This window comes from Hermetia illucens, chromosome 2 (assembly GCF_905115235.1).
Source record: "Hermetia illucens chromosome 2, iHerIll2.2.curated.20191125, whole genome shotgun sequence".
NCBI classification, from domain to species: domain Eukaryota; kingdom Metazoa; phylum Arthropoda; class Insecta; order Diptera; family Stratiomyidae; genus Hermetia; species Hermetia illucens.
In genome coordinates this window covers 68,230,511-68,257,341 of record NC_051850.1, presented here as the reverse complement: position 1 = coordinate 68,257,341, position 26,831 = coordinate 68,230,511, and the positions used below count along the sequence as shown (strand labels likewise).

The 26,831-nt window shown below is 40.8% G+C and overlaps 1 protein-coding gene across 1 annotated transcript in view; it reads left to right on the top strand.

The window, feature by feature from the left end:
* Positions 1-8,797: 8,797 nt before the first annotated feature.
* The window catches only part of LOC119650458 (hippocampus abundant transcript 1 protein), a 70,319-nt gene continuing 52,285 nt past the window's right edge, over positions 8,798-26,831 (top strand). The window contains exon 1 of the mRNA XM_038053318.1: positions 8,798-9,369. Coding sequence (XP_037909246.1) covers positions 9,292-9,369 — 78 coding nt within the window. The 5' untranslated portion in view covers positions 8,798-9,291. The remainder of the gene's footprint in view (positions 9,370-26,831) is intronic.

Below are 26,831 nucleotides of genomic sequence, written 5' to 3'. Positions count from 1 at the left end.
CTTGTTGGTTCTCCCAGGCTTCCTTTTTCCGTTTGTGAAGTCGCTTCTCCGCTCGACGGAGTTCGTGATAAGTCTCTGCGCGTGCCCGCGTTCTTTGAGAATGCAACATTACTCGGTATGCGGCATTCTTCCGTTCCGTTGCTAGCTTACATTCATCGTCAAACCAGCCGTTCCGACTTCTTTTGCGGCTGTATGTTTGTGGCCGTATGCATGATAACGTTCTTCAGGTGATTGTGAAGATCATTTGTTGACGCTTCATCTCCAGGTCCTCTGTTGACTGAAGTTATTGCGGCATCCATTTCCCTCTTATATGTGTCGCGGAGGGTTGTGTTGTGGATGGCTTCAGTGTTCACTCTCACCTGATTGTCAGAGGGGATTCTAGGTGATATTGTTATTCGAGCTCGGAGCACCATGCCAACAAGATAGTGATCCGAGTCTATATTGGCCCCCCTATATGTTCTGACATTTATCAAGGCTGAGAGGTGGCGGCGTTCGATCAACACGTGGTCAATTTGGTTGAAAGTGGTCCCGTCTGGAGAGGCCCACGTATGTTTGTGGACCGCTTTCCGCGCAAACCAGGTACTTCCAACAACCATTTCGTGTGACCCTGCTAATTGAATAATCCGCAGTCCGTTACCATTTGTATTTTCGTGTAAGCTATGGGAGCCAACGTATCGTCTGAATACGGGCTCCTTCCTTACTTATTTTTAATTGATTATAGAAAACCTGGGAACTATCCGCACGTTTCAATCTCTTTATGTTCTTATGATGCAATATCTCGATTTAGTTTTTTTGGAAGAATAAAATGTTCATCTTAAGGTTTCACGCTTTTATGGTTTTTTTAATAATTTAATGACACCCTGTTTTGCGTGCTCAACACTAAAACAGCCCACTAAGGAATTAAAATCGATGATCACATGTACATATATGGATATATAATTTCCAAATTTTAAAGGTAAACTTTTATTCTTATCTGAGCGGTTTGTTTCTGGTTTTTTTTCAAACAAATTTTCTGTGTAAGGAATATTGTACTCCACCCGATACATTAGGCATTGACAAAATTATTTGGAAATTAGCGATTGATTGGTTGATTTCTTCTTTATCAGGTACTTTTATTGTGGCGTTATTATCATCATGGTTATCATTCTCACTGTCGCTTTGGTTTCTTGCAATTTGCCAAACGTGTTCCAGAAATAGAGGTTCATCAAGAATATGAGTTATCAGGAATCGTCTTCAATCTGGACACAGTACAGTACTGTTGGAAGGCATCCCTCTCAAATTTCTCGAAAACTTCGCAGCAATTTGTAATTATGGTATGCGTGTCTGTCTGTGTGTCTTTTTAAGGTTTTGTGTGAAACAAAACCTTATTAGAATCGAGACGGTGTCTGTCTGTCCGTCCGTCCGTCTGTCTGTCTGTCTGGCTGTCTGTCTGTCTGTTACACCCGATTTATTCGGAAACGGCTAGACGGATTGTCATGAAAACTTATTTGACCCCGCCACGTTGGCTCGATTCAGCTTTCTTTGCCATGCTTTTTGTCATCTCCTATCACCTAAAGTGACGTTTGGTGTAAGCAAAAAGATTGTTTTCGTTTATATCTTCAGCAATCGAATTATAGAAAAATATTGAAGGAAGTCATTTAAGTCAGTCATCTACAGCTGATTGGTACAGTTTCTCCAGATATAATTTTTTCATACATCTCATGTCTATTTTAATCGCTGTAGCTAACCACAGTTCTGAAAGCAGGACAATTTCAGCTTTTGCGAATTCTAGGGGGGCCTCTTCTTTCAATATTGGTTCACCTATACTGAACCGCTAAACTGAACCATTCAACTTTATCAGCTGTTTGGTATTTGCATACTTTGTTCCTTTTAACACTTCAACTAGAACTAGTATTTCCAAACCTTTTGCCCTTATCTGCCCAAATGGAAGATAAAGTACTAAGGGGAATTTGCAATTTAACAATAGGTTTTTAAGCGCTCTTCTCAATCGGGAGCATTTTAGTAGAAAGAACCAAAGTTTTTAAATGTCGGAAAATTTAAACGGAGGTCGTGTTTGTATTCTGCATAAAACCACTCTAGATAGAGACTTTGATTTCGTACACCGCAATCCGCTGCCCTGATGTGTGTTCGCCACCCTATTTCTAAAAGTAACGGTGCTCCCAGAATGGTCGTTTTCTGTAACTTAACGATAATGATGAATGGTTTGTAGTTTGCCATAAGTTCAGTTGGGTTTCCACTGGCCGGTAATCTACGAGCAATACGTTTGACCACATTGTGATCAATAGTAGGAGGAGGAGCTGACTTCTGAATGTGCATAGTCACAGAGGTGTTTACATCTGCCTTATATATTATATAATGTTCGTTTGCCTTCGTTTGCGAGTTCAGTTCGTGGCTCCTCGCAGGATTGAAGTAGCTGAAGAGGTGGAAGGAGCATTTTTCAATCATATCACATTCGGGGAAATTTCGCCGCGTGTAGATAAAATAGCTAGTCGCCGTAACATGCTGATACGGATTGCTCCTCCAAATAGAAGTGAAATCATCTCGGCCACGAATGCAATTAAGCTGAGTAAAGCCATGGACATTGTCAAATGGCTCTGGATTTGGAGAAAGGCAAGTATAGTCGGACTGAAGGATATCCGCGATCGTTATGGGGTTCCACCGATCGTGGAAAAGTTGCCAGGGAGGCGTCTTCGATGGTATGGTCACGCAATTCGTGCCAAGGAGAATTCACTTGCCAAGATTGGTCTGAACATCGAAGTCGATGGTAAACGACCAAAAGGCAGACCTAAACAACGGTGGCTTGATACGCTAGATGGGGATTTGAAAGCCTCGAGATTGCACCCAGATCAGGCATTCGGCGAAGCCGATCACGACGAGCCGACCCCGCTTGTGAACGGGACGAAGGCTGAAGAATAAGAAGAAGAAGTATAGTCGGACTGAAGGTAAACATAAAAAAATACAAGGTTCTTACTTTGATTGGTAATCGTACTCTCCCTATCTGTATTAATGGACAATTTGTATATCTATAAAGTGTGATTTCTGCTGACGTCGATACTAAACTATGATATATGTCGCTCGACTCATTAGCAGCTTCGTTTCCTTCTGTAAAATCTGGAAATTCAGTTATCTCATCTTCAGAGACAACTGGTAGTCATACATTCCCAGCCTACGCAGATTAGCCGAGAAGACGCTTGTGCGGCCCCCAAAAATTAATGTGAACAAAATCGCTAGTTTATATCCATAGGTATGGCCGACCAGACTGAAAACTAATATATATTTATACGAAAAAAGCCGACAATGTCCTTTCTCGCCAATCAGATCGAAGAGCGAGCAATCTAAGGACGTAGTGGGCCCAACATCGTGCAACATGTGCGGCTAAGCGGCTATATTCTCGATTGTCACAAAAACTTTAAGCAATAATGCGGTGGTTATTTGCTGCAGAGGCATATAAATGGTAAGTGGAAGACAATGCAGATCTACAATAGAGCGTTCTGGACCACACTGAGGCCGGATAAGTCTGTTCTCTCAAAAAAAAAAACTCAAACACTGAAGAATGCGACGAGTAGCCACCGAAATATGCATATTTAGAAAAGAAGAAACGGTTTTTGAATTTGTTATTTTTTAGTTACTTTTTGGAGTTTTTACCAAGAATCGCAGAATTTTCATAAGAATGAAGCCACGGCTCTGCCCATGCGAGGGTATTTTGTAACGATCTCGCCATTTCATAGGAAAAGGGAAGGTAATACTTCAGACAGGTGAAACCTGTAACGAAATAACAAATTACATTGTTCTTGGCATCACTATACAGTATACAGTTATTATCTCTTGTTAAGGTTTTGTGCAAACACAAAACCTTATTAAAATCGGTTCACTGTCTGTCTGTCTGTCTTTTTAAGGTTTTGTGTGAAACAAAACCTTTTTCAGATGACATCAAAGTAGCTATCGTGTCGCAATATATTTTGCAGATCGAGATCCTCACAAAGGATTCAAATTGGAGAATAGTGATGGCTTGAAAACGTTGATCTCACCCTCGCAATGTAGGAAACTAAGGTAGTGCTAATCACGAAACGAAGGAAGGAAAACTCCACAAAGATTTGGATTTGCGAGCAAAGGATATATTCGAAAATAACTAGTAGCCATGATTTATCAAAAACTAAATTTCAAACCACATTTTGAGTATATGGCGGACGAGGATGTTATGAAATGTAAGTGGCCCGAGGCAAACCCGTAGGCTCCTTATTTCGAGAGTCGCTATCTCAATTTTTTTTTACTCGTATGCAACTCTAGTCTCCACCTTAATATTAGAGAAAAATCATCATATATTAGGTACATTACGAATATCGAATTCCTGTTGAATGATATCCAACGAAGCAACATGTGTGATACCAGGCATAGTCTCCATCGACATCTTGGCGAACAAAAGTTGACACTTTTACGGGGAAAGATATGCAATCGGTGAGTCGCATTCCAATTGTTATTAATTAGTACGAACTGAATCGATTGGAGTGGTAAAAGAGATGGGGCGGTTCACCAAAAGAAGGCTGAACCTACAGAATTATCTCAGATGTTTCAAGGCGAGAAGTTAACTATACCTTAACACATCGCATATCGCATTTATCTTTCCCGCTTCGCCAATGATGACTCCCTACATGCTGGATATGCCTAATGAGCGGGAAGAAGGTTGAGGTAGAAACGGTTGGCACCCAAGAATATCGTGGATTACATGCTAGCTTCAGAAATAACTTGGAGTGCGCTGGAAAAATAAATGAAGGTAATCTTCTATTACGAGTTATGAAGGAGGATGATGAACATGACAACACGAGCCACAGTTAATAATTGATTCTGCTCTGTGACGTAACACCATAATGCCGCCGGGTGAACAAAGGAGGAAAAGATGATTTTAGTAAGTAAGAACCCCACATGACCGTATGACAGGAACCAGTGGTAGGTTGTGAACCTTTTCAACTTTCAGTGGCTAAAAAGACAAACAAGCAGACACATAGACAGAAAGCCTATGTTAATAAAGTTTCACATTAAAAATGGACAACCCGGGGCGATAGTGATCTCTATTGCCTATGTTTAACAGGCTCATCGTAATTACCCTGAATTAATTTTATCGGCAAAAGATCTAATAATAATAATAATAATAATAATCGTTGGCGCAACAATCCATGTTGGATCAGGGCCTTGAAGTGTGTTAGAGCACTTCATTCAAGACCGTAACGGTACACTGGCAATGGCAATGTGGTCAGCATTGCGCTCGCCCGAGATTATTACCCTAATTTCACTCAGGTACTCATTCACAGCTGAGTCGACTGGTATCCGACGTCAAATCACGATACAAATTCCATTGCCACCAGATCTAATGCCTAAACAAAATGAGATCGTGATGCTCTGGAGAATACTCCTCTTTATGTGGTTCTCACCGGGGTCACCAGCTAGAGGCTAGAATCTTCTTCGATGAGAGATCCTCAAGATCGAGAGTTCGTAGTTGCATCTGCTTATTTATCTATGACTCTTTGTGTCCTCTGTCGAAACATGAAATAAGGGATTTTGTATGCAAAATTAATTCGCCTTAAACTTTTACCTAATGCGGACGCTTAATATATTTGTTGGGGGAATAGGAAATGCAATACTAGAGCAGAGAAGCTATTTGATTTCATCACTTCAGCTGTTCTCATGACTACAAACGTAGGGTGCCAAGAAGACGTGAAGTAATTGACCTAACAATATCCACTTCAAAGGTGTTAGAGTTGATTGCAGACTGGCGGGTGTTGGACGAAGCCTCACTTTCAAATCACCGATAGCTAGAATTCAATCTGACTGTTGGAGGCGAACAGACTGTAATATAAAGACAGAATCCTAGGAAAACGGATTGGGCTAATTTCAATGAACTTCATGGCAACAAAATGCAACTCCTTTGGCGATAGAAAATTAATTGGAAACTCGGAATTGCATACTTTTAGATTGCTTTAAAGAAGGTTATCCTAAAATGCAAGATTATCTTCGAAGATATTTCTCCGTTTTCTTGGCTAAAAGTATCTAATTTAAACAAATACGGATTTCGGGGACCAACTGTCCCCTTCTTCAGTAATATTATATTAGAAGATATAGATAGATAGATAGATAGATGTCATCGCAACCAATGTTATGTTTATTCTGCTACATAGGAGATGTACGTTGAGAGCAACCACCACTGTTACTCGAAACCAGCATTTCTGGTGCCCTTGCGTTTCGCTTTCTCCCACCGCGATACGACTATTGGTCGGTATAAATCGATGCAAATTAGCCCACTAAACGCTTTGTGGTACATTCATCGAACATGTTTGATTATAGATTGAAAGTATATCCGTCTCCGATGGAAGCACTTCAACAAGTCCGTTGAGATTATACTGTTGAAAATACGCCAATCGTATCTCTACACTTCTCATCTGATCATCATCATCAACGGTGCAACAACTGATATCCGAACTAGGCCTGTCTTAACAAAGAACTCCGGACATCCCGGTTTTGCGCCGAGGTCCACCAATTCGATATCCCTAAAATCTGTCTGGCGTCCTGACCTACGCCATCGTTCTATATCAGGTAGGGTCTGCTTCGTCTTCTTTTTCTAACACATAGACTTTTCGGGTCGGATCATCCTCATCCATACAACCTATTGAGCTGCATTTTATCCACAACCTGACTGTCATGGTATCGCTCATAGATTTCCTCGTTATGTAGGCTACGGAATCGTCCATACTTCGTAATTTTTCTTGCTGAGAACCCAAGTCTCCGAGGAATAAATGAGGACTGGCAAGATCATTGTCTTGTACAGTAAGAGCTTTGACCCTATGGCGAAACGTTTCGAGTAAAACAGTTTTGTAAGCTGAAATAGGCTCTGTTGGCTGACAACCGTGCCAAGATTTCATCGTCGTAGCTGTTATCGGTTGTGAGTTTCGACCCTAGATAGGAGAAATTATCAACGGTCTCGAAGTTGTAATCATCTATCTTTGTGGTTCCTTTTTGACCAGTGCGGTTTGATGTTGTTGGTTGGTTGGTTTTCGGTGCTGACATTGCCACCATATATTTTGTCTTGCCTTCATTGATGTGCAGCCCAAGATCTCGCACCAATCGCCGCCTGTTCAATTTGGATGAAGGCAGTTTTTACGTCTCCGGGTCGTTCTTCCCATGATATCGATATCGTCAGCATAGGCCAGTAGTTGGGTGGACTTAAAGAGGATCGTACTCCTTGCATTTACCTCAGCATTACGGATCACTTTCTTCAAGGCCAGGTTAGAGACGACGCATGATAGGGCATCCCTTTGTCGTAGACTGTCGTTGATGACGAATGGTCTCGAGAGTGATCCTGCTGCATTTATCTGGCCTCGCATTGGTCAGAGCCAGCCTAGTCAGTCTTATTAATTCCATCCGGATACCGAATTCTCTCATGGCCGCGTATTGTTTTACCCTGGCTATACCTTAAAGTCGATGAATAGATGGTGTAACTGATGTCCATATTCCAGCAGTTTTTCCATCGCTTGTCGCACAGAGAGGAAATCTGATCTGTTGCTGATTTGCTTGGAGCGAAGCTTCTTTGGTATGTGCCGATGATGTTCTGGGCGTATGAGGCTATCCGACTTAGCAACGTGATACCTATATAATTGCTGCACTGTGTGATATCTCCCTTTTTATGTGTAAGACTGATAATGCCTCTTTGCCAATCGTCAGGCATTGATTCGCTGTCCCACACCTTGAGTATAAATTGATGAACCGTTTAGTGTAATTGGTCGTCTCCATATTTAACTAATTCGGCTGTAATTCCATCGGCTCCTGGCGACTTATGATTTTTAAGCCGATGAATTGCACGGACTGTTTCTTCTATACTTGGTGGTGGCAGTATTCGCCCGTCGTCTTAAATTGGTGGGACCTCCAGCTCGTCGATGTTGTGGTTGTTGAGTAGTTAATCAAAACATTCAATCCATCACTTCAATATGCCCATTCTGTCGGAAATCAGATTTTCTTTTTTGTTTCGGCAGGATGAACTTCGAGGTATGTAAGACTTCATCCTACTGACTTGTTGGTAAAACTTGCGAGCCTGGTGTGATTGATCCCTGTACTTTTCGTGTTTACAGACCTATTGGTTCTCTCAGGCTTCCTTTTTCTGTCTGTGAAGTCGCTTCTTCGCTCGCCGGAGTTCGTGATAAGTCTGTACGCGTGCCCGTGTTCTTCAACATTACTCGGTATGCGGCATTCTTCCGTTTTGTTGCTAGCTTACGTTCATCGTCGAACCTGCCGTTCCGACATTTCTTGCGGCTGGGACGAAGTATGTTTGTGGCCGTATTTATGATAACGTTCTTCATTTTTTCGTGCTTCATCTCCAGGACGTCTGTTCTTCTCATTTGTAATCATAAAACAACTTAAAACTCAATTATGTAATAAGAACAAATGAAGAAGAAGAGGGAAATGGCGGACATGCCTCTTTGAACATTCTTCCCATTGCACTTTCTAGTTAGAGTTACTGTATAATATCACATTCAGTTGCTGATTGCAGCCAATCAATATTTGGTAATTTTACAATGTGCGCAATGGAAACAAATTTTGTAGTGCGAATTCTTTAAATTGGGATAATGTGTATCAACGAACTTCGGAAATGAGAAAGTTCTCCCGGGAAAATCCTTCCGCCGGAATTTCGAATTGGGCGCGTTAAGAATTGAATGGCGCGCCCACAATAGCCGCATTCTTATCAGAACAGTGGAGCCGCTGGTGAATGTCGTGTCATTTGATAGAGTTGTCAAATTGTCAAACACTTGCGGGGAACAAACGGAATTGGAGCACGTATGAGAAGTGTAGTCGCCTGTCAAAGCATTTAGTCCCCGTTTTTCTCGCTGAGCCAAGTTCGACCACGATAAAGTAGATCCTTTCCGCGAAAACAAGATTCATTACGTTTAATTTAAAAGCTATGCGGTTGCCGGCTACTGCCGCGTGAATTTGGCGTGAGAACATAAGACCACCGAAAACTCAGCCCCTAGGCCCAGTGCGAAAGTCCTTCAGTTTCCTGTAGAGAACTTGACTTTGGTGTCGGTGTTTCCGTGACGGGTTTTGTGCAGTGAATGGGAAAAATTGGTTGAAAATGAAGAACATCGCGGGAGTTTCAGCGAGATCATCGTGATCTGCTTGTTCGCGTCTTTCGTGCCTCGACAGCTGAAATCAGTCGTGGAAGCCAAGCAGTGGCCTGATTGCCCTCCGCCACCCCTAGCAGCAGGGGATCCCCAACATCGTGGGAAGCTAGTCACACAGTTAGCAAGAAACATGCCGAAAATTCACATCAAGAAACCCATAGGAATGGTCCTACGAAATAGGAATGCGATCAAGGACGGGGTTATCACGGTGAGTGGGCTTTTGTTCGTTTGAGTGAATGTGCTTAGTAGCCGAAGCATAGCAGTTGGCCTCATCATGTGTACATTCTTGAATTTGTTGTTAAGGAGTAGGTTTGCTTCATCGCCTCGCGGAGCAACACGGTCCTGTTGAAGGGGGGTGGTCTCGTCGTTAGAATGTCACTTGTGGCATTGTATTGCACTACGCGGGCGTTTACATAGTCCCGGAATCCTAATAGGTTTCAGCTGCTTAGAAAATGATTACTGGAACAAAGTGTTCCCTTATTGTTGCAATCTCAAACAGATTCGATAAGAAAATTAACAAAATGTTCGGATTTCCCTTTTACTATGTTGTGTCTTGCCTTTTTTTGGTTCTCTCTAATTCTAATTCAGGGAAGGTAATAACATTATCGACATTATAAAATAGAAATGGTCAGAGTTTTGGTCAATAATGAATTTCTTTTCAAATTTTGAAAGAAACATATTTTGTCTAAAAGCACTATATATTAATCTTGATTAGATCTTGTTATGGAGACTATCATTTGTAAAAACAACAGACAAATGTCCACACGTGTTCAGAGGTCGACTCATTAACAACATTTTGGAAGAGATTCTTCAATATTAGTTTTGGGCTTCTGAATTGCCTCTGGATTATTCTCATAAGCATTATTTTTTACAGTGCCGCACAAGAAAAAGACATCTGCTCACATTGCCATACAATGATCCGAATGGTGTTATTGTAATCGGAACAGGAAGGTTCGGAGCGGAAACTAACCGCCTCTCTGTCGTTCAAGCTTTGTAGTAGGTCCTAGATCCACTTCAGCATAATTTTAGCTAACATCTTCGCGACAATATTAATCACAAATCGCTTCCAATTGCCGCACCTAAGACGAGTGCTTTTCTTTGGAATCCTAACATAATTGCCTTCCTCTACTCATTGGGAAAGACTTCAGATATCCTGGGTAATAAGTGGGAGTAACAATTTGGCGGAGATTGCGGGAACTGCACTGAAAAGTTCCGCAGGAGGATTATTAAGTCTGACGGTTCCACTCCGTTTGGATTGTTAACAAAGATTGTTTCGATTTTGTTTGGAATAGTAGTTGTTATCTGCATTGCCATTTACAGTAGCAACATCCGCAGATTATGCGCTGGAACGTGGATAAGGTGTGAACATCCTGTCAGGCTGGTAGCAAACAAATTTCTACCCCGTTGAGTTGCCTTTTACGAAAAGCTGGGGACATTTGAAGTGTTTTCTTGAAGATCGATTCACAGGGTATGAAATTTAGAATTTTTATTAGGCAGTAGTTGCAGTGCAGCAATTATAGAGGTATCACGTTGCTGAGTACCATCTATAAGATATTCTCCGCTATCTTGCTAGGCCGTCCGGTGTCCGGATAGCTGAGTGGTTAGAGCGCAAGGCTGTCGTACGGAGGGTCGCGGTTCAAATCTCAGTGGTGGCAGTGGAATTTGTATCGTGATTTGACGTCGGATACCAGTCGACTCAGCTGTGAATGAGTACCTGAGTCAAATCAGGGTAATAATCTCGGGCGAGCGCAATGCTGACCACATTGCCTCCTAGTGTACCGTTACGGTCTTGAATGAAGTGCTCTAACACACTTCAAGGCCCTGATCCAACATGGATTGTTGCGCCAACGATTATTATTATTATTATCTTGCTAGGCCGGATAGCCCCATACGCCCAGAACATCATCGGCCCATACCAAAGAGGCTTCACTTAAGGCAAATCAGCAACAGATCAGATTTTCTCTCTGCGGCAAGCGATGGAAAAACTGTTGGAATATGGACAACAGTTGCACCATCTGTTCATCGACTTTAAAGCCGCCTATGATAGCAAAGTCAGGATAAAACTGTACACGGCCATGAGAGAATTCGGTATCCCGACGAAACTGATAAGACTGACTAGGCTGATCTGACCAATGTGTGAGGCCAGATAAAAGCAGAAGGATCCCTCTCAAGATCATTCGACATCAACAACGGTCTACGGCAAGGGGATGCCCTATCATGCGTCCTCTTTAACCTGACCCTCGAGAAAGTGATCTGTGATGCTGAGGTAAATGCAAGAGGTACGATCCTCTTTAAGTCCACCCAACTACTGGCCTATGCTGACGATATCGACATCATGGAAAGAACGACCCGGAGACGTACAAACTGCTTTCATCCAGATCGAGCAGATGGCGATTGGTGCGAGATCTTGGGCTGCACATCAATGAAGGCAAGACAAAATATATGGTGACAAAGTCAGCACCGAAAACCAACCCATCAACAACACCGAATCGCACTGGTCAAACGGTAAGTATAAAGATAGGAGAGTACAACTTTGAGACCGTTCATAATTTCTCCTATCTAGGGTCAAAAATCACAACCGATAATAGCTACGATGATGAAATCCACGCACGGTTGTTTTCAGTCAACAGAGCCTATTTCAGCTTACAAAGACTGTTCCGCTCGAAACGTCTCACCATAGGGTCAAAGCTCTTACTGTACAAGACAATGATCTTGCCAGTCCTTATGTATTCCTCGGAAACCTGCGAATTGCGAACTCTTGGTCGCGTTCGAGAGAAGAATCCTCCGAAGAATTTTTGGCCCCCTACATGAGGATGGACGATTCTGTAGCCTACATAACGACGAAATCTATGAGCAATACCATGACCGTCTGGTTGTGGATAAAATCCGGCTCAATAGGTTATGGTGGGCGGGTCACTTAATCCGTATGGATGAGGATGATCCCACCCGGAAAGTCTATAAGGGCAATATCTATGGTAGAAAAAGAAGACGAGGCAGACCCTGCCTAAGATGGAGCGATGGCGTAGTTCAGGGCGCCAGACAGCTTTTAGGGATATCGAATTGGTAGACCTCGGCGCAAAACCGAAATGTCTGGAGTTCCTTATTAAGACAGGCCTACACCGGATACCGGTTGTTGCGCCGTTGATGATGATGATGAATATGTAGTAGTTTAAAAAAATCTTCCTTTTAAATTCCTTATAGTTTAGGAACATTGTTTTTTGTTTTTCTTAGAAAACCTTTTTCTAAGATATGATTGCTTTCCGAGTTGTTGTAAATCTACTACTCCAATCCTCCCACAACGAAGTGCTGAAGAAATAGAGTTAGGAATATTAATAGCATGCATGCATTATAGGCCTACGCCAAGTGGATATCGTAGGCTACTGCATAATTATGGAATCACTGATGCTACACTAGTTAAGATATCATTTAGAATTTTGGTGGTGTTCTTTACAATTTCTAAGCTGCTTGTCACCATGGATGAGAAGTCTACCTTTAACGTTTATTTTTTAGTTCACCAGAAGACATTGCGGGTAAATCATTTGCGAAGTGGTACACCGAATTGAGATATTGTTTATTTGTCGTAGTTTTTACTTATAATATCCCTTTTTTTCACGCTGCTAAGCAGCACATAATGGAATCGGGATTTTATCGCATCACTCATCGGATTCCTAAGGACTATCTGGCTGTTTCTTACCTTCTTCTCTCCATCTCATCGTTTTCGTGTTCTGTCTAATATTTTGATATTGTTTTGGGACGTGATAGCCAATTTGACTTGCGTTAGGGATATATCATTTTTAACAGCGACTCAGCATTGACAAGCCTATCCTGACACGATGTTCTAGATGTCTGCCGTTCACATAGCAAAAGTATTCTTATTACTGCACGACAGTCAAATTACAAGATGTAATTGCGGACATAATATTGAAGTGAAATGTACGTCCCCAAAGTGACGGTTTTATCCAAGCTTTTGTCAAGCATCTTTTATTGTGCACATTTTGAAGGCAACGGTATGGTCAATGAGATATTTGACTATCGCTCGAAAATCAATTGGCTTTATAGCAAAACGAGATTTTCCTCATTTTGTGAAGAAAATGCAGTGCAGTCTATTGATTTCATTATGACACTGACATGATGTGCGCTTTCTTAGTGAACAGCGACAGAAACGATTTGGATATACCCGCGACATTTCGAATTTTATTCTTCGGATCGTGGTAGAGCAATTTGATCCATCGCACAAGCTTCTCTGGCGCCAGGTGTTGTTGCAGAGCATACCAGATGAGTTTCTGTGGCACACGGTCAAATTCTTTCTTTTAATCTAGAAATGCACCGAAGAGAGGGTGATACTTCTCACGGTATTTCTCTATGAGTAACGACGCAGCGTGTGTCGCATCAGATATTCCTCAATTCTTGACGAATCCGGCCTAATTAAAGGTTGTTTGAACGATGTCCTGAAGACGTTTGTAAAGAATGCGTTCAAAAATCTTCATAGCATGGAACAGCAATCGGATAGGGCGGTAATTTCAACATTCTGCTGGACTACCTTTCTTTTTCAATTTTGGAAGGGTAGTGTTTTCTTGCCATCGGGATAGTGTTCTGCCCACCTCATTAATCCGATTGAAGAACTCACTGAGCCAAAGGGTTGAATCCCAGCCCTTCGCTTTCCAAAGCTTAGCTTTCATGACTTGCTTGTTGCCTTGTCCGATTTCTTTCGTTTGATTGCTTCCTCGATTTCAATCTCCCTGACAGATGGAATTGCTCCAAATATCGGCAGTGCTTGTGGAAGTGGAGAATGAACAAATGCTCCTGTTGAAATCTCCTCGAAATATTAACACCATCTATTCATCGTGGTTTGTCGATCTGTAGGTAAAGTATTGTTTGTGTCATTAATGCGTCATAAGTGTACTGTATATGGTGTGCGTTGGTGTCGGCTTTTGGGAAGTCGATATAGATCTCTCATGTAAATTTGGCCAGTGTTTTATCGACAAGAAACTTATGGTAGAGGCGTTTTTTTTTGTGGACCTTCATTTGGACATAGTCAGTTCAAAACCAAGTATTTCGTTTGATGAATCGCTTACCGGGCTTGGTGACTCCGAGGGTTGCTTTGTCCTATTCTTCGACATTCGTAAGATGTTTTTTTTCCACTTTTCTCACAAAATCGCCACCATGCCAGTGCTTTCCTCACGATGTTTTATGTGTGGCTTGATTCGCAAGGTAGCAATGAACGGCTGATGTTGAGGATTGCAGGCACGTTATAAGTATTTGTGTCGAAAGTTGCCCGAATGCGGTGAAGAAGGGAATAGTGCGATCGACTGATATGGTGAGCTTCATCCGTCGTGATCAAATCGCTTGATTTCTTTGATTGCATCACGGAAATCCTCAGAGATGGCAATGCCAACACCACATTGACTGAGTGGGTTGCCAAAGCAGAGAAGGTTATAGCTATTTTTATCGCGTTTACGTTCTATGTCGTAGTTTTTGGCACCACACCATCGAGTTTCTTGTAGGACTCTTGTGAGTTTCTGTATCTTTCAAGTAAGCGTACCAATATTATCAGTGGAATTTGCACCAAATTTTCTATATTGTTGCAAAATGTTATACTTTTTATCTTTTATTAACTTTATTCGAGCGGATTTTGAAATGGGACATATTAGAAAGCCTAGATTTTATATATGATTTTTTCCAGAATCCTTGGTTGGATAGCTTCTGAATGACACTGTTTTTATTTTTTGAATGTTCATTTTAAGCACTAACTCCCCTATTTTTAAACTCATATTAAAAGTTCTGAAAACTACCAACTTTGTGCTTTCATTTGATAGTCAATGTGACTACATTTTGAGAAGAAACAAGAAACAAATTGCATTTCTACTTCGCACGGATGGGGCTCCTCACTAGAACTTAAGATAAAATCATCATCATCATCATCATCAATGGTGCAACAACCGGTATCCGGTCTAGGCCTGCCTTAATAAGGAACTCCAAACATCCCGGTTTTGCGCCGAGGTGCACCAATTCGATATCCCTACAAGCTGTCTGACGTCCTGACCTACGCCATCGCTCCATCTTAGGCAGGGTCTGCCTCGTCTTCTTTTTCTACCATAGATATTGCCCTTACAGACTTTCCGGGTGGGATCATCCTCATCTATACGGATTAAGTGACCCGCCCACCGTAACTTATTGAGCCGGATATTATCCACAACCAGACGGTCATGGTATTGCTCATAGATTTCGTCATTGTGTAGGCTACAGAATCGTCCATCCTCATGTAGGGGGCCAACGCCAAGCGCAATGCTGACCACATTCCCTCCTACAGGTTACTATGCTCTAACACACTTCAAAGCCCTGATCCAATATGGATTGTTGCACGAACGCTTATTATTATATTATAAAACAACTAAAATTGCATTAGCTAATAATATAAATAATATATATAGCAATGGAGATTTATAAAGGTGATTTAAAATGATCGCGGATGGGCCGCAAATCTGCCGAAAAGCGTCCTTACTTTAGACGAAGGAACAAAAAACTTCTGTGATCTTATCGCACACGTGATGAAGTCAGGGGAAATGACTCCGGCTTTTGCTTTGTGGGCCACCGGTCCATTCTGCTTTGACTGATTTGCTGCGGTGGCTTCTCATCACTGACTGGAGCTGGACTCACTTGTTTTCATTGGTGAGGATTTAGAGGGATTAGAGTTTATATAGGTTAAGGTTAAGCTAGAGACCTATGGATTTTGGTTTTTCTGGATGTGTTAGCAGCGCGTTCTTTCCCGAATCCGGGATGGTGAACATTTTATCTGATGCCTTGAATTAACTGCGAATATATTTTTGGGAGCAACGATATTAATATATATTTTCCGCACGGCTTTAAAACTGCAAATCTACCCTTGTGAGTATTAGCCATCAAACTGATTAACAAAACTAAAATTTGGGTTGTACGGGTTGACCTAGATCGCGTTGCCCACTTTTTCCGGTGAAAGGCGGAGTTAAATTACTATCACTATTACTATTTAGCGTATCAAGTCATCGCTGTTTCACTCAGCGTTTGGGTCGTTTGCCTTTGGCTTGGATATTTAGGCCCAGGACAGTGATGAAAGCGTCTTATTTCGCGGATACCTTGTACCATCTTTGCCTCTATTAACTCAATGCGGAAGAACAGGGAGAAAAAAAGTGAACGATATTTAAATTTTTCAGTTTTGAGCAGCTCGCTGTCAGTGTCTTCGATTGCAACAGTTTAATTGACGCATAAAGTATAATAGTATGTGCATGACATAAAAGAAGAGGATCGGTGCGTGGCTGCTTCCTAGCTGAGGCCCGCCAAACATGGCACGGTTTCGATATAAGTGCCATACTTGATGAACCAAAGGAAGAAACTTTTGGTCCTAATAGTAATGCATACAATATGAAATTGTGTGTCACGCGATCTACCTTCTCTAGATCGATGAATGTAATGTGGAGAGGGTGTTGGTGTTCACGGTATTTCACTGTGAATAACTGTGCAGATTGTATTGTGTCAGTATTCCACAGTTCTTGGCAAATTCCATTTTGGTTTACGCTAATGTGAACAATGTCGCGAATGCAGTTGTCAAGAAAGCGCTGGTAAGAGGCAACAACTAAATCGGACGGTAATTTCAACATCCTTACATCTATTCTTCTTAATAATTCGATCGAAGAGTTCACTGAGTCAGAGTGTTGGGTTCCAGGCTGCAATGCTGCAACGCCAATATAATTCAGCTCATAACGGATCAACCTCTATATAATCTGCAAATATGTAGAATTAAAGAAAATCTGAAATAATAAAAAACTTATTATTTCTAAATAAAAATAAAACTAGCTAGGGTAGCTTAAGTACTGAGGAAGAAAGTAAGTAGCTTTCGAAATACGTATTTACTAACTATTCAAATATATTGTAGTAGGAGCAAGCTACCTAGTTTTATTTTTATTTAGAAGAACTACAAGCATCGGAACGATAACTATTTTGTTATTTCTTTTTCGTTGGTGTGGATATTTATTCTTGTGCTTCAGTGCTAACAAGCACTGATGAAGGGAACAAGTGGTTCCCGAAATATTGGTATTTGCAAGAATAAATATCCACACCAACGAAAAAGAAACAAGTTTTTTATTATTTCAGATAATTAATCTTTGGAAAGATCGCATAATTTCACTCAGGTAAAGAAAATAAATTTCAAAATTCTGGTCAGTAGGTTTTAGATTCGTGATCGTCGAACCAAAAACCCTTTGAATACCGAATTTAGTCCTTACCGGAGTTCTTTTGGACCAGGTTCTTTTGGCTCCTAGACCACTATAACAGCAGCATTGAATTAATTCCGTTTAATGCAGTGACGGCGCTAAATTCCGGGGACTAGACTTCACCACCCCACAAAATAATTTGACGCTGATTCTTTTTATTCAGCAGTTTTTATTTTTCAATACAAAAAGTCTATCAAGAATGGGAGTTTAGTTAACGAAATTCTCAACAAAACATTGTCAGCATGAGATGGGACTTTGATTCTCATCGTCGCAGATTTTTTTCTGGAAATTCAGGTATTTTTATAATAACTCCAACTAGAGGCAGTTTCGGGGCAATCCTTTCTGTCCCTGCTGTTATATGGAGGTAGCTTGTTAAAAATTTTCAAGCTTTCATAACGTTTGTCTACGATGCGATGTGCGATTTCTTGGCGAAATATAAGTTTAAACGAGGAGCTGGGGGGAGAGTGGAATGTCGGCTAGAAAATGGAAGTGCAAGTGAAAAGGTGAAATATTAAATAAGGTTATGGCATCTGTTGGAACCCATTATTTTAAGCCACGAGCAAATGAGAAGTAGTGTAGATTTCCTGGCAAGTCCTGGAGAGAGTTCGAGGACAGTTTCAAAAATCGAATGCGATAGATAGCATGAAAGCATGGTTAATGCGCTCTGGGAGTCTATGGATAGAATATCGCGTGAGGGTCTAAAGCTGTCCTTGCGGTATAGTATGTCGGAAATGATACATACTGGCAAGGTTTTTTTTATAACAAGAAATCCAATTAGTGTGAAACAAATTGAACTTATTTTCAAATATATTTTTGCTTAAGTTTTCCTTGCTAGATACTAGCGCCTTAATTGAAAAAATACATTAAAAAAATAAACATTTGATAATACATTGAAAGTTCAAAGGAAATCAGTTACAGAAAAAGTTTCCGCTCGAGAGAAAGTCAACAGACAATGGGAATTTCCAAGACAGGATTCTATTTGAAAATTGGAACTGGTTCTTTCGCAATGATGTTTGTGTGAGTGTGAGTCTCAGTATTTTGGGACCGCAGCGAACGTGTTAATGGTTTGTAAGTTTCCTTTGATTAAAAAGGTTAGAAAAACACTTAAGAATTATGTGATCAAGATTTCAGTCCCGTCGGAGGCGGAAAAAAGGAAAGACTTTAAGATCATTCAACCTGACGCCCTATGTTTTAATTTCAAGACTATATCATATACCGATTTTATCTTTTCGCGATTTCATCCTTTTCCTTCTTTTTTGGAAATAAATTTAAAATGAAATACGTAGAGTTCATATTACGAACGGAATATACGCGCATATTGCAATGCTTTAAGTATTCTTGATATCTACAAATTGCAGTGAAGTATGACTAAACTTAGAATTGTTGGAGTAATAATCTAAAGTCGAGATTAACTGTATAATTCCAGTGTCTGAATTGTCTAGATGCTTTTATAGAAAATCTGGCTCAGACATGAATTGGCGCATGTGGAATGGTATGTATATCTAAGTGCGCGTAAAAGGAGTTCTAAACAAAGTAATGTGATGATCTAAAATATTCTAGAGAATCGTTTGTTCCGCTTTATTTCTATTTTTAGAGACATATTTAATGTGCAGGTCGTATGCAGCGACAGTCATACTTGATACACCCTTAAATTACTTTAGTGATGCGGCTGGATACATTTATTTGCTACAATTACTCTAATTTATGTTGACCCCATAACAGAGCTTCAGATCATGTTGTTGTTTGATCGAGGCTTGCGTGGCATTGGATGTGGCTCTAAATAAATATGTGAATTTTATTTGGTTGAAATGTTAAACTAAAATAAAAATCTGATTTGCGGCCAGGGTTATACACAACATCTAATAAACATCTTATAATGTTCTTCTATTTTAGTGGTGCTTTGGCAAAATTATTAGAACCCAGTGTCTAGGACACATTGACTCCAACTGCTTATCAACCAAGTATTCTTCACCGAGCCATAAATTCCTTTGCCTAACGGTGTATTATACGATTGCTGCTATTGCTTTAAATTCATTCTTGATATGTGTCCATAATGCTTCGACTATGGTCTCTAGGTCATTATGTTGTTATTTAAGTTTCATATTTCCAACTTTCGAAACCAGGTCCATTTCGTACTTTGCCTAGTGACGCAACAGAACAGGTCTATTTTGTTAAATGTTCAATCAACTAGGGATACCATTGTCACTTTATGTACATAAATGGCAATGTGCGAAAAATGTTGACTTTGCAATAATATTTTTGATAGCCACAGAGTTCCTAATATCGTGGCGTACCTCTTCCCTTCCCCCGTGAAGTCAAAACTACAATTCCAGCAATAGTTTGAAAGAAGATATTATCTTGCAAATCATTCAGTCTAGAGGAAATTTTAATGATTTTAACCCGATAATTTTATCGGTTAAAGAGTGGAGAAGTGTGGAGAAGGATGAAGTTGAATTGATTAAGAACTGTCAACGGGTGCTCCTGCTTGGGGGATGATATATGACGTAGCGCTGCCTGCCTCCAATAAATTCATATATACATACATCCAATTCGGAGCGGCATAAAATTGCAGAATAATGAAGATAAGACGAAGTATACAGTGGCAGCGCTAACACCAAAAGCAAAAGAAATAATATCTGATAACATGGGTCAGTTTTAAACAATGAAAATAGAAGCCATAAACTGAACTGTTCAAGTCGGTGCTGTCTAGGGTCGAAAATTACAAATTACGAGGGAGAAACTCAAGAAGCTCTCGAATCACCATCTAGCATATCAAGCTATCGTTGTTCCGGTCGGCCTTGCATCGTTTTACATCGACCAGGATGTTCAAGCTAACATTAGACAGTGAGTTATCATCACCGTGCAATCGAAAATGCCTATCTCGTAAATTTTCGATGATGCAATCCCGTAACGATCGCGACTGTTCTCGTAATACGCCAGTGATCCAGCGCAACATCCTCGTCTCCATTACCGCGAGACGCCATTCATTGTGTTTGGTAGTCGGCTAGCACTGAGAATTATAGAGGGAATCAGGGCGAACAACGACATCGAATGAGATATTTTGGCATTAGGGGTTGTCACAAAACATACCAGATGAGTTTATGTGGCACACGGTCAAACGCCTTCTCTAAATCCAGGAATGCAATGTAGTGAGAACTATGTTTCTCGCGGCGTTTCTCTGTGAGTAATCGTAGGTTCATGGTAATTTGAAGGATGTCATAAAGAATTGTTCAATCAAATCTTCATAATATGGGATAACAACCGAATGGGACAGTAATTTGAACAGTGTATTGGAGTGTCTTTCTTTTTAAGGTTTTGAGTAAAACAAAACTTCTCAATAGACCTAGTAGCCTCATACATTTTCCGATCGTAGTATAATAATTTTTATCTTATCACCTTCAGTAGCGAGATTGGTTGCGAAACTTAAGATGAACTGGTTTAATTCTAACCATAAGATCTCAATTCATGATTAGAAAAAAAAATCGGAAAGAAGCAACCCAGCGTAACTCTTTTGTGGGCATCCAAGTGCAATTGTGTAAAATGTCAATATCACATTAAAGTAAAAAGTCTGAAGTACTAGATGAAAATATTAATATTTGGTGTGACATCTTCTCATTTCGTGGCATCCAGTTATTCGCCTTATCAAAATATCCCAGTCAGTCAGTCATAGTCTTTGCTAAGTTAGTCCCATCTACTTCGTATTCGTCTAGTTAGAGATTGATAACTGCTGATGTAGGTTCCTTAAACACTACTTCCTCCAAAAACGATTGATGGGGCTCACATCGAGGGAGCTGCCTGACCAATTCTTCAAACCGCTGAAAAATATTGTTTAACCTTCGTTAAATTGATTTTACGGTTTGATAGTGAGCTCTAGTTTGCATTTAAATGGGGGATATTTATTTTGGATATGGATGTGGTTGTTAGGGCACTTCCCTTAAAATCGAATGAAATACCCAATTTGTCGACTAATGTGGGCGATGCTATTGCCTCAAAACACAGTTCCTAAATTTGTTCCTGTGGTTTTTTTTGACAATACTATCGTAGTACCAAGAAAATATCCATTAGATAAACAATTCTATAATAAAAATTAAAAATAAAATTTTTGTAAGTGACCTTGAACTTGTTATCTCCTCCTGTGTCAGAAAAAAATCGATTTTGTTTTTTTTTATAAATCACGTCTAAAACAGATTTTTGCGAAATTCGAAGTTGTTGAAAAGTTAAGGCCGTAAATCGGAGCAAGCAGCCCGCTCGTTATATAACAACTTTCAAACGATCTTTTCTCAAAACACAATTTTGTTAAACTGCTGCTGATATCTTAAAAGCTATTTGATTGATTCTGCTTAATTTTCTACAAAATCTTAGTACATATATAACTACAACAAGTTGAACTATTATTAAGATTAGTTCGTTTTTTTTTTCATTAGCTTAAAGCTCCATAAAGTGCGATTTTTTCGTAACGGGTACAAACGATTTTTTTTGGGATTATAACTTTCTTTTAGTTCTATGTACAACCTCGAGTCTCAAGATTAAAGGGGCGTTTGGGTTTTTATATTTCAGACAATTAGAATGGCCGGAATCATGGCAGCAGTGAAGCAACTTTTTTAAAGTTTTGCGTGAAACAAGATCTTATTAGAATCGTGTCGATGTCTGTCTGTCTGTCACATCCGATTTATTCGGAAACGGCTGGACCGATTGTCACGAAAAATTAATGAGAGCATGTGGTCTGTTGTTCCCTTTACATACATTGGCGCCATTTTATGTTAAGTTTAAGGTGTGAATGGAGGGTAGAAAATTTTTTAAATGAAAGGGCTCAATTAGTACTTTTCGAAATTGGTTCCATATTTGATATTGGATGAAGCCTAGGGGAGCGAGGGTTCAAAATATGACAATCGAAAAGTGTAACAAGTCTCGTTCTCAAAACCTAGTCAACCGAACAATCTGAAAAAAATCACAGTGGTGTATTTAAACGAAATCTAGGCCTCAAAATACATCCCATCCTGATATCTGCACAAATAAAGTTAATAATAGTATATTAGCATATTTTAGAAATTTAACCCAAATACAACATATTTCTTGTAGTTTGTAAAAAAAATGAAGAAATATTTTGGGTTTTTAGCCATATACGAATGGAAAAATGTGCGTAGAAAGTTTCTCACATAAGATGAGCACAAACCTTTATACTCGAAGCGCCAGTGGTATTCCGATTTGTTTTCATGTGTGTTCCTGTTGGGCGGTGTGTTTCCGTTTATGTACTATAAAATGACAAAAATTCCTAAGGTTTTCCTAAAGGGTCGTTCAACTTATTGAATGGTTACCATTCATAAGTGAATATGGCATAGCGCGCCATGAGCCACCGCTGACAGCTTGCTGAAATGCGATTCTTCTCCCCCCAAGATATCACGAGATGCTCCTACGCTGGTTTGCGCCAAGTTTTCTTTTGGCGACCCAAGCGTCGGCAGTTAGCAATGGAGTTCCTTACTGCGTGACTTATCAATTGCTAGTTCCGCTTTCTGATCAATACGTTCAGATACATTCTTAGTTGACGCTGTTACTTTTGTGACGGCAGGAAGCACAGAAAAACCCCTCCAATCGTCGTACTCAAGAGGAAAGATGAAAACCCTAGTAGGGCTGTTAACAGGACACTGCTCCTTAAGCTACCAATGGAAAAGTTGGAATGATGGTGTCTCGGCTATATGTAGCCAATGTGAGGAGGAGGAGGAGACGACCCTGCATTTCATATGCAGCTATCCGGTCTTCTCAGAGCTCAGACGAAACGCATCGATACGGTTTTCTTTAACGAAGTTGCGTGGACTCTGTCTTTGGAGCATGTTATCAAAGCCTTAGATCTCAGAGAAAGACTCCTAGGTAATGAAAAATCTGCGTATTCTCTGCCTCTGGAGAATGCTCTCAGATTCGCAAAGCGCCGCAAGCGGAAGAAATAGAACAGGCGATTTCTGGGGATAGTTCATAGACCGGAATGTTTCGAGCTGCGGCTCTCCCCACTAAACAAAATTGAACTGGATGGACGCAGCACTAAAGCAAGGACAAGCGAACATTAAATTATGATGTCGATGTGAATGCCCCTCTTGTTACAAACACCCTGAAGAAAACTCCTAAACTTTTCGCTGCTAGCAATATGGTCAATTTGATTGCTCGTACGTTTCCGGTCAGGTGGAACCCAAGCTGTGTGTCCGAGCAATGATGCGTCACCAATGACGAGGCGGTGGAAGCGGCAGAAATCCACAAACCGATACGGTCACCAAAACCGCGTTTCTCCATCGCATGCCCGAGCAATGTGTTGCAAGAGCCCATCTTGGCATTCAGATTACCCATCATCATTACAATGTCACTTGTAGGAAGCGTCTCTTGGACTGCATTCAAATTCTCAAAAAATCCTCCTTCGCCTTTATATCGGAAATCTTCGGTGGTGCATAACACCGTACTATTGAAATTCCGGACTGGAATCTCCCAGTCAGCATTTGTCGGAAACCGACTCCCAGGGCCTTGAGGTTGTCGTAAGCATCAGTCCCACACCTTTGTCCTTTAGGCCTTCCAGAGTACAATAGCGTAGTCTCGCAAAAGGTAGAGGAGTGCTCTGCAGAGTACCACCATTTAGCCTCGCCGCGTTCAAATTGGGGAAAGCAGGCATTCTGGAGGTCTTCGAAAGTGTTATCGGGACGCATACGAATCCTGATAGGATAGCTAACGGCCTTTGCTTTTACTTGAGCACAGTAGATTGCGTCAAGTCCTTCTTTATAAGGGGTTGGATCCAGCATGACATTGTGGAGTTTCAAAATTTGCGTGTTGCTATCCTATAAGTTTTTATCCTTTTTAGTCGCCTTTTACGAGTATATTTGAAATTAAAATTAACTTTCGTCGCAATGTATGTTACGCTGCACATGAGCAGTACCCGAGTTCGGAAATTTAGCGCGTTGCATTTTTAATTGGTAGCGATCAAATCCTGAGATTTTAGCTTTTGTTGATCTGTTGCCACACTACTGTGATGTTCTTTGCCGGGTTCAAGAAAATTTTCAAATTGCTGGATGAAGGATTGTGGAATGTACCGGTGTTGAGTTCTGCGATTAAAAACTAATAACCGTTGTGCTACTAGTACTTATGAATTGATTACGCAAACAAACGTATGTGACCTTGATTTTTTTTCAATGCTCCTCGTGGTGAATACATCTGAAGGACAGCTTCTAAACCTACTGGTGATTATAATTTGTTGCTATGTTTATACGATAGTCGAATTCGTGGAAGATGGTATTATATTTTTGAAAATTTGCATTTGTTTGTTATGTTGCTTACATATCTGCGTACCCACATACATATTAAGAAAGTTAAAATTTGATAGTTTGTTTCTACCTCTTGATGAACACTGGGACATTGAGCATATCGGCGAGGTGGGAGGCTTTGTAAAGTTTTCGAATGATCTTGTGATCTTTTCTTCTCAACAATAAACCGATGTGCATATCATTACTACACGAAACATGAACAAACAACATATTTTGGGCTATATTGCATCTTATCTTTCCATTAATGCAATAAAACGAATTAATTTTCCACCTTAAAATTATGGTTGAATCCCGATAAATAAAATTTTGAAAAAAAATGCGAGATAATTACGGAATTCGTTTAAAATTTCGCAGCTAAACCGGTATGAAAATTTCAATTTCCTGCAATAATATCATAAGATATATTTCTACTCGCGCTGCAGTGGCCCTTTTGCTTCCTTCATTTGTTTCGGTTGGCCTCCCAATTATATACGGGCTTTAACTGTGAAAGTGTAAATTTTCCAAGTTGCACTACATTTTCTTTTCCTGAATGGCACACATGAATTCCTTCGTCTCAGCAAAGAGCTCCCCAGCACACAGCCATCTGTTCGACAAATGCAAATTGACAAATGGCTGTCAAAGACAATTCACGTGTTTACTGTGCATTGCCCTCGACTTCCATTCATCGATCCGCTCTTGGTCTGACTTTACTCCACTCAGAGGCAGCTGCATGCAAGGGACTCACTTGATTTTCGCTGCAAAAATAAGCGTGCAGTGAGTCGACTTGCCGATGATGTGTTGCCACGACAACCACGCCCCTGTCTCCAATGTCACAAGGCAGATTCAGCCGCTCCATGGCAGAGTTTGGATGATGCATTGGGAATTTGGACATAGTACTCTGTATCTGCCGCTGGACGTTTTCCAAATCGGTTTTGTCCACGGCAATATTCCGAATGCATAAGCGAGTGAAGGGATAGCGAATACATTCAATGCGCTTATCTTATTGTTCCCCGAGAGATGCGATTTCAGCATCAGCACGTCGCAGGAATTCGGACACCAGAGCATCCTTCAGATCGCTAACTCGAGCATGGTTTCCTCGCAGAATTCCTAGGTATTTGTATAAGTCTGTCTCGGTCATAGCTTCGATGTGGAGGTCACCAATTCTATGTCCGGCATATTGCTCGTAATGACTTTTGCGGATGGTTTGGGTTCGACACTTGTCTAATCTAAATTCCATCCGAATATTACGGCTGAACCTCTCTATTATTCGCAACAGACTTCTAAGGTGGTAATCAGTACCAGCGTACAGCTTGATGTCATCTAAGTACATCAAAGGTATCAGCTCACACTTAGCACGTAGGTCGTATTTGATTGCGAATCCATGCCCTCTAGTATCATTGAGTAACCATGGAAGGGAGTTTAGTGTCATGTAAAACCAAATTGGACTCAACGAATCTTCCTGGAAGATGCCTCTCCGTATACGGATGGGCTTTGAGGTATTGGCACCCTCAGATGAACGCATTGATAAGGGGGTATGCCACCCTTCCAGGACTGTCGCCAAGAACTTTATTAGTTTGGTATCAACGCGATACAGACGTAAAACATCGATTAGCCAGGTATGCGGTACGCTGTCAAAAGACTTGGCATAATCGATATATAATTAAAGAGTTTTTTTTGGTCTCTAGTTATTTATTCTACAACTACCGTGTCGATAATGAGCTGCTCTTTGTAACCCCTCGACCCGACTCGGCAACCCTTCTGCTCTTCGGACAGAATGTGGTTGTTCTCGAGGTGCGCATTGACCCTTCCACTAATAATGGACGTTATGAATTTGTAGAGGGTTGGTAACCAAGTAGTCGGTCTTGTGTCTGCGCGGCCCTGCACCGTATTCTTTTTTGGGACAAGGTAGATAATTCCCGCCGTGAAGAAGGGTGGAAATTCCTCAGGCCGACTAATGATGATGTATGTTATGTGCCAACCGACTGTGTACACTGGTGATTTTTTTGCACCAGAAATTGTACATCCGATCCATACCTGGGCCCCTCCAGTTCTTCGAGCTGTTTATCGCTTGTCGAACTTCCTCTTCGGTAACATCCGCAAAATTCATGCCAGGTGTATTGGCATGGTGGATGCCTTCGGTGTCGACGCAC